The 7,983-nt window shown below is 64.3% G+C and overlaps 1 protein-coding gene across 1 annotated transcript; it reads right to left on the bottom strand.

The window, feature by feature from the left end:
• Nucleotides 1-1,025: 1,025 nt before the first annotated feature.
• SRMS (src-related kinase lacking C-terminal regulatory tyrosine and N-terminal myristylation sites) lies at nucleotides 1,026-7,540 on the bottom strand. The gene is given in 9 exon segments (XM_030825295.1): nucleotides 1,026-1,212; nucleotides 1,215-1,259; nucleotides 1,444-1,600; nucleotides 1,694-1,875; nucleotides 2,419-2,577; nucleotides 2,697-2,838; nucleotides 3,591-3,757; nucleotides 4,508-4,629; nucleotides 7,185-7,540. Coding segments are annotated over 9 exon segments (1,452 nt in total). The 3' UTR covers nucleotides 1,026-1,090.
• Nucleotides 7,541-7,983: the final 443 nt, after the last annotated feature.

The raw sequence follows: 7,983 nt of genomic DNA, 5'->3' as shown, positions 1-7,983 counted from the left end.
CCAGCCAACCCTGCCTGACCCTGCATAGCCAGAAGACTCCAAATCCCCCACGGCCCACCCTGAGGCCCCTGGAAATAGCCTCCAAGGGCAGCTCCCAGGCCACCAAGCCTCCCGGCCCACCCTTCCTGTGCCACCTGGAACCAGCCCAGGGAGATGGAATTGGCAGCTCAGGCAGCTCCTGCCGATGCCCCTGGGGCTCACACTGTCTGGGCACCATGATGTCCTGGGCTGGGGGTCTGGGCCGCATGGGGGCCGCTCCAACCTGCATTTTCTAGCCACATGGACCCCCACGCTCCAGCTCCTGGGTCTGGGTTTGGGGGGCTGAGCCTGTGTGTGATGTGAGCCTGTGCAAGTGTCTGAGTGGGTCAGTCCCGGCTTACTGAGTGCTGTGTGTGTGAGTGGGTTTGTGCACGGGCCGCCAGCGTGTCTGTGAGGGGCAGGTGACGGTGCCACCCCGTGCCTACATACCACACACCCAGTGGGGTCAACACCACGGTCTGCCTGGGAGCCAGCACTGGTCACTTCCACATACCCAAGCTGGGACTAGGGAGAGAACTGGGCCTTTGGCTCTTGACCCTGGGAGGGAGTCCAGGGGACCCAGACAGGAGACACATGGGGCTCAGGGTTCCCCACCCAGAGCCTCCGAGGCTTCTCCCCACCTTCCTGTGCTGTTGTCTCTCTTGAGATGCCAGGGACACGTATCACACTGCACAGGGAGCGTCAGCCCTCCACCGTCTCCACGAGTCACACTGCACAGGAAACGTCAGCCCTCCACCGTCTGCATGACTCTCCACCGTCTGCACGAGTCACACTGCACAGGGAATGTCAGCCCTCCACCGTCTGCACGAGTCACACTGCACAGGGAATGTCAGCCCTCCACCGTCTGCACGAGTCACACTGCACAGAGAACGTCAGCCCCAGCCCTCCGTCTGCACGTCTGCCTGGTGCACAAACACGTGTGCACGCCAGGGCCTGAGGCCCACAGCCAGAGGCTCCTCGGTCCGGCCGACCGGCATCCCTTCGAGTTGACGCTCTGCAGGGAGGAGGGGCTGGCCTGGCTGGAGCGTGGAGCCTTGGGTCACGTGAGGACTCAGGGGTGGCATCTGTGGATGGCATGCAGCTTCTCCTGCAGCGTGGCGAAGGGAGGCCGTTCCTCGGGGCTGCTCCTCCAGCACTCCAGCATGAGCACATAGGCCTCCGCCGGGCAGGCAGCCGGTACCCTCGCATGATCTGCTGCAGCGTCTCGTGGTTGGTCATCCCTGGGAGGCGCGGGGCAAGAGCTGCCTCGATTCTGCCTGGGGGTCTCTATGGAGGCCTCCTGTAGCCCCCCATGTCACCTGCCTGCCCTTGGCCAGACCCTCCAACCCCCTGCCAACAGCGTCCAGGGGGCCAGTGACTCCCGGGCAGAGCCTGCCTCCTCCCTGTGGCTGCCTGGGGACGCACCTTTGTAGGGACACTGGCCATAGGTGAAAACCTCGTACAGCAGAATGCCGAAGGACCAGACGTCCGACTTCTGGGAGAAGACGCAATAATTGGCCACCTCAGGCGCTGTCCACTTGACCGGGATCTTGGAGCTGCTGCTTGGGGAGTAGATGTCGTCCTGGGGGCGAGGGAAGGCCCCTGGTAGGGCAGGTGGACCGGGGTCCCCTCACCCACCCCCTCGTGCAGTCAGCGGCCCAGAGCCTCCGCTGACCTTGAGCAGCCGGGCCAGGCCAAAGTCAGCCACCTTGCAGGCCAGGCCATCGTCCACGAGCACGTTCCTGGCTGCCAAGTCCCGGTGCACGATGTGCTGCTCCTCCAGGTAGTTCATGCCCTCAGCCACCTGGCAGGCAAAGTGCAGGAGCAGCGGCAGACGCAGGGCCTGGCCCTCGGGGCCTGCAGGAGACAGCGCAGGGCCTTTCAGGGCATGGGGCCAATGGCCGGTGAGGCCAGCGTCCACCCACGTCACCTTCCCCCATGCCTCAGCCTCCTCATCTCTAAGACGTGGTGAGGATGGCGTGGCCGACTAAGGCCGCAGGAAGCTCCAAGTGAGACACAGGGAGGGTCCTGTACTCACCACGGTGACCCGGCAGCTGGCCCAGGCCCCTAACAAAGACTGGGGCAGAGAAGAGCCAGAGGCTGGGCTGGGTCCTCGTCACATTAGACCGAGGCTGGTGACCCAGATGGGACCGCACCCCCCTGCCGCCCCCGAACTCCAGCCCCAGCCCCGGAGCCACAAGGCTCTGGCCTGGCCCAGACCTGACCCCAGCCCCCTGTTGGCTGGAGACCAGACGGGGATGGGATCTGCAGCCGAGGCCACCTGCTCCCGGTAGAGAGGCCCGGTTCACCTCGGAAACCCCGCAGGTCCAGCTCTGCGCCGGAAGGGAAGGGGCGGTCGCAGGCGCGGCAGGGCCACGTGGCAGCAGGGAGGGGACTCACTGCTCAGGAAGACTTGCAGGTTTCCCTTGCGCATGAGCTCCGTGATGATGTACACAGGCTCCCCGCCCGAGCACACTGCATGCAGCTGGATGAGCCGCTCGTGCCGCAGGCCCTTCAGCGTCTGGATCTCCTTGGCGAGGTCAGTGAGCTTCATGTCAGCTGCGAGAGAGGGTATGGCTCCGGGACTGGCCCACGCCACGAACATCACTGCCCCGGGGCTTGAGGGTTGGACAGCAGGTGCGGGGCCCGGCCGTGGCGCAGGATCTCGGGGGCCTCACCTGACTTGATGACCTTGATCGCCACGGGCAGGGAGCCCAGCCACAGGCCTTCCCACACCTCCCCAAAGTAGCCTTCACCCAGCTTCCTCCCAAGGGCGAATTCGGAGTGTGGCCGCTCCCATGCATCCTGCCGAGGGGCCTTCTGCAGGGAGAGGGCACTCAGTGCCCTGCCCGCCCCCTCCAGGAAGGGTGGACAGGGAGGCTGGTCAGCACTTTCCCAGGCACAGCCCCCCACACCAGGCCTCCAGTGGGCACCCCTGTCCCCAGCACACACTCACCCCACCCTGGCCGAGACAAAGGGGAGTGGGTGCCAGGCTTGGAGGCTCGGCCCAGCCCTGTGGCGCTCATTGCTCTGGGGGCCTAAGTGGCACCTTTGCCCAGCCGGATATCCGTCTACACATGCTCATTACTGGCCCTGGCCAGGCTGTCATTATGAGACCAGAGAAACCAGACTGCTGCCCTGGCCCTCGGCAGGGTGGCTCACATCGGGGACAGTCCCCGGGATCCAGCGGCTCCAGCCCAGGTGCAGCATCTTGTGATCTGCGTCTCCTCTCACAGCTTCCGCCCTTGGGGCCTGGGGCAGCCTTGAGTGCCTTCCCCAAACTGGCCCCACCCTCCTGGCTGCTCCCCTGCAGAGCTGGGCGCTGCTACAGGTCTCCTTTCCCCACTCCCAGCTCCCCAGCACCCCAGGAATCCCAACCACCCTCAGAGGCACCCGCAGAGAGCAGCATGTGCAGGAGCCCCTGGGATGCTCCGGTGCTCCCAGGCCTGGGCAGGGCCCTGGAGCTGCTCCTCTGACAGCCCCAGGGGCTTTGTGACAGGGTGGGGAGGAGCACCTAGAACAGGGCCATGCCTCGGGCCCAGCGTGGGGCAGCTTGGCAGGCACAGGCCCACCTGGGGCACGCAGGGCTGCAGCAGGGGGTTCTGGATCAGCTTCCAGTTGGCCCTGTAGTAGGTGAGCAGCCCCTCCAGGCCGGGAAAGAGCCATCCCTTCTGCAGGTACAGGCTGCCGTCAGCTGCCATGGAGACCCGGTAGTGGCAGAGCTTGGCCTGGGCCCTGACTCAGAAGGGTTCGGAGATGGAGACCCCTGCCTCGGCTGCCAGCTGCCCCGACCCTCCCACCCCAGAGGATGCTGGCCACAACCCACCCAAGGGGTCTGGCTCAGACCTAGCTGGGAACCCTGAGATGGTCAGAGCTGTGTGGAGGAGGGAGTGTGGGCAGCGACAGGCTGGGGCAGGGCAGCGAGAGGGACCCAGGTTGGAGCTTTTCTACTGATGGTGTGCACAGAGTAGGCACTTAATAAATACTTGTAGAATGAATGAGTACATGAGTCAGTGAACGAATGAAGGAATAAGGAAGGAAAGAAGGAAAAGTGAATGAATGAATGAACGAATACACAAATGAGTGAAAGAATAAGCTAGTGAACAAATCAGTGAATAAATGAGTGAATGAATGAATGAGTGAATTAGTGAGGAATGAACGAACGAGTAAATGAGTGGATGAATGGATGAATGAGTGAATTAGTGAGTGAGGAATGAATGAATGAGTGGATGAATGGATGAATGAATGAGTGAATTAGTGAGGAATGAACAACTGAATGAGTGATTGAATGAATGAGTGGATGAATGATTGAATGAACGAATAAATGGGTGAGTGAGCAAGTGCAGGAGGTGACCAGCATATCTGCTGTTGGGCCCTCAGTGGCACCGGGTGTGAATCAGGAGCCAGCACTGCCTAGAGACCAACCACCCCAGGGTCAAGGGCCACTGACCTGCTGGGGGACAGAGGCAGGAGGGGCCGCCCCAGGTACCTGACAGTGAGTAGCCCCCGAGGCTGCTCTCGCTGGGCCGGATGAGGAAGGCCCCTGGTTCGTTGGGTGGGGAGAGGAGCAGCTGCTGTGCCTGGGTCCGGCTGACCCCGCTAAAGTACCAGCTGCAAACAGCAGGTGCGGCAGTCACCTTGCAGGCCCCTCAGCCAGTGGCCCCACATGCTGTCCTCCGTGCTGGCGGCAGGGCTGAGCCCAGCTGTCCCACCGCCTCTCAGGGAGAAGATCCACCCCGTGGCAGGGCTGGAGTCCCAGCTCAAGGTCTGCACTGCCTCAGCCCCCAGTGCTGGCCCCATCCTCCTGCTCAGCCCTGAGCGTCCTTACCTTGGCCGTGGGCTCTCCGTTAGCCCTGCTGCGCGTGACCGCCAGCCCCAGCCACAGGTTAACAGTCAGCCCTGGCCATAGGCCATAGGCCTCCAAACTCGGCTTCACTGAGCCCCTGAGTGGACATGGAGCCGACAGCCTGGTGAGCTGCCCGGAAGCACTGCTGGGCTGTTGATGTGGCCGTACAGAGCCACGGGCACCACCTGGCTGGGCACGGCCCACCTGCCTCAGGCAGTTGGTTAGTGGAGGGGGCCCACGCGAGCTGTGTCCTGAGGAGACGGCCTAAGCCAGGCTGGGCAGGAGGTCAGGAGGGGCAGCCAGTGGGCGGCTGCAGGGAGGTTGCTGTGAGAACGTTCAAAGCATCCTGCATCCCACAATAGAGAGTTGTGCCCAGTAAAGGACGGCCCCAAGCCCACTGGCCTGTGTCCACACAGACACCCCCTCCGAAAAGCCAGGTGCAGGTGAGACCTCTCTGAACACAGTGGCATGGTGGCAGGGAGCTCCCAGGTGCCCACTCCTCAGATGCCCACACACGAGGAGCCCACACGGGTGTTGGGAGAGGGGCTGGCTGGGGCTCCCCTGTCCAGGTGGGCCACCACCAGGTCACATCTACTCATTCCCGGGAGCCAGAGGCATCCTTGGAAGGAAGACAGAACTGCTCCCGGCCCCACCCCGTCTGCATGTCTCTGCTGCTGAAGTCCAAGGTGGGGACTCCACACCTGACTCAGCTTCCCACCCTGGAGCCTCCCACTTCCTGGAGCTTCCTGGGACCTGGAGAGGGATGCCTGCCACTCCCCAGCCCCAGGGCACACCCTGTAAGCACCAGAAGGAGGAAGCAGAGTGAGCCAGGTGTCAGGGCGGGGCTGAAACCACCGGGGGAGCGGGACTAGGAGAGGACCCGAGGCGGGCCTCAGAGTCCACACGAGATTCGGGCTGGGGCATGGCCGTGCCATCCTGGGCAGACGTGGCTGCTGGAACTGGACAAGACGAAGGACACAGTCTGACACTCCTGCCCCGGGGACCTGGGGGGCAATGGGGGCAGCAGGAATAGAAACCGACATGGCCAGGGCCGTGGGGCTGGGCTGAGGTTGAAGGGAATGAAGATGCAGACAGGAAGAGGTGTGGGACCGGGGACAGAGAGGCTGCGGCCTGAGGCGCTGGCTCCATGGACGCTCTGTCCATGGAGCTCCTCCTTCCGCCAGGGCCCCAGCCTTCTGGGGTCTGCTAGCAGGGAGAGGCCACCCTCTCACGTGTAAAGGGACTCAGGTCCCTCCCCGCACTGTGGGGTGTGGGGATGAGACACAGGTGTTTCCCCAACACATCACCAGCCTCCTCTGAAGCCCACATCAGGGCTTGGGGGTCGGAGGTGGGCCCCTGTGCGGATCCTGAGATGCAGGGGATGTGCCTGAGGTCTCTCCCTGGGGCGTGGGGCCAGGTGTCTGGAGCTAATGACACCTGAGTGTGGTTAGTCTTTTAACCTCCAGCCTAGGCAAATAGTCATTAGCTTTGCCTATGGACAGCCCTGCTCCACCCCTAGCTCTGCCCTCCAGGAACTGCTGCAGGAGTCTGTTCTCCACACCTGGGGTGACTGTGAGCCCCTTCCCATGACAAAGGCTGCTTGCCCCCCAACCACTGCTCAGGGCAAGTGGGGCAGGTGTGGGGTGAGGGCCTGGGGCCCCTCAGAAGGCACCTTCCTGTGACTCCGGCTTCACCCACCCCAGGCAACCCCCAGGACGATGTGCGAGTGCCAAGGGGCCCCCAGGAGGCTGGAAGTGGCGCTGAGCAAGGCTGATCCCGGAGGTCTCCAGGGCTCAGGCCTTGCCCAGCTGGACGCCGGACCAAGGCAGCCACTCAGAGCAGCCGCACTGGGCATCTGGACTAGGCGCTTCCGCAGCCCCTGCTCACCTGCCCTCACCCAGAGCTCCTGGAGCATTGGCCCCTGTGTCATCTGGTGCCTCCCAGCCCCTGCCCCCTGCAGTGACCGCTCCATGAACACTGGACTCCCTGTGTGAGGGCGGGAGGGCCTGGCCAGCCAGGCAGGGTCCTGGAGGAACCGCCCGCTGGGTGCCCAGGTGGTGCAGCTGATGTCCCCCGCCCGGGACCTGACCACGCCTGCCAGAGCCTCCTCTCCCTCTCGGCAGCGCACAGTGGACACAGCTGTTTTCCTACCGCACCTGCCGGCCCGGGGCCCATCAGCTGTCCTGAATGAATGCATGGATGAACGAATGAATGAACAGATAGCCATGGACATGCGATTTCCAACTCAAAATCCTGCCATTGTTCCAGACTTCCCACCCGGGGGCGAGGCAGGCTCTGACTCCGAGGCCAAGGTACTCACGGTTGGTCTGAGAGCGTCTCAGGAGAGGCCTTGGCCACGTGGGTGATGGGCACGAGCCCGGCGCTGGGCTGGCCTGAGAGCCTGCGCGTGAAGATGTAGCCGCCCCCCTCCTCGAGGGCGCAGAGCCTGTCCCCGCGGCGGACACTCAGCTCCCCGCCACACCGCGCCGTGAAGTCATAGAGCGCAAGGAAGAGCTGAGGGAAGGGGCTGCAAGGCTCGGCGGGGAGCGCGGGCACTGGTTTGGCGTCGGGGTCCAGGGACCCGGGGGTGCCGTGGTCTGGCTCGCCGCCCGCTGGCCAGATCTTGTCCCAGAAGAAGGACAGGAAGGTCAGCCGCCTCCTGAGGAAGTGCTCCATCCCCCGGGGTCACTGCGCTGGGCCAAGGGCCCGGAGGAGGAACTGGCAGGACCAGTGGGACCTGGTGTCCAGCCCTCCCTGCACCGGCCGTGGGGCGACAGGGGACCCCGGCCCTGCGGTCACTCAGAGGTCCCCTGGATCCAGGAGGCACACGGTTCCCACCGGCATCCGGGCTCGCGTTCAGGCTGGGTGGGGCGCAGGGCGGACGACCGCACCTCCTGTCCTCGACCTCCTTGGCGTCTGGAGCGCACGGTCCCCTCCCCGAGGGCAGCTTGGGCTGGGGTGGGGCTCCAGGAGGGGCCTAAGGAGGGCGGAGCGGACAGGGCCGGCCTCTCTCCCGCCCTCTGCAAGGCCCAGGCAGGCGGAATGGCTCTGCCCAGTCAGGCCCGGCCCATGCCCAAGGGCACCACAGTCCAGCAGCCGCCCGTGCCCACGGAGAAGTG

Source organism: Nomascus leucogenys, chromosome 13 (assembly GCF_006542625.1).
Source record: "Nomascus leucogenys isolate Asia chromosome 13, Asia_NLE_v1, whole genome shotgun sequence".
NCBI lineage: Eukaryota > Metazoa > Chordata > Mammalia > Primates > Hylobatidae > Nomascus > Nomascus leucogenys.
The sequence above is the reverse complement of the archived record's forward strand: the minus strand, read 5'-3'. Positions and strand labels throughout refer to the sequence as shown.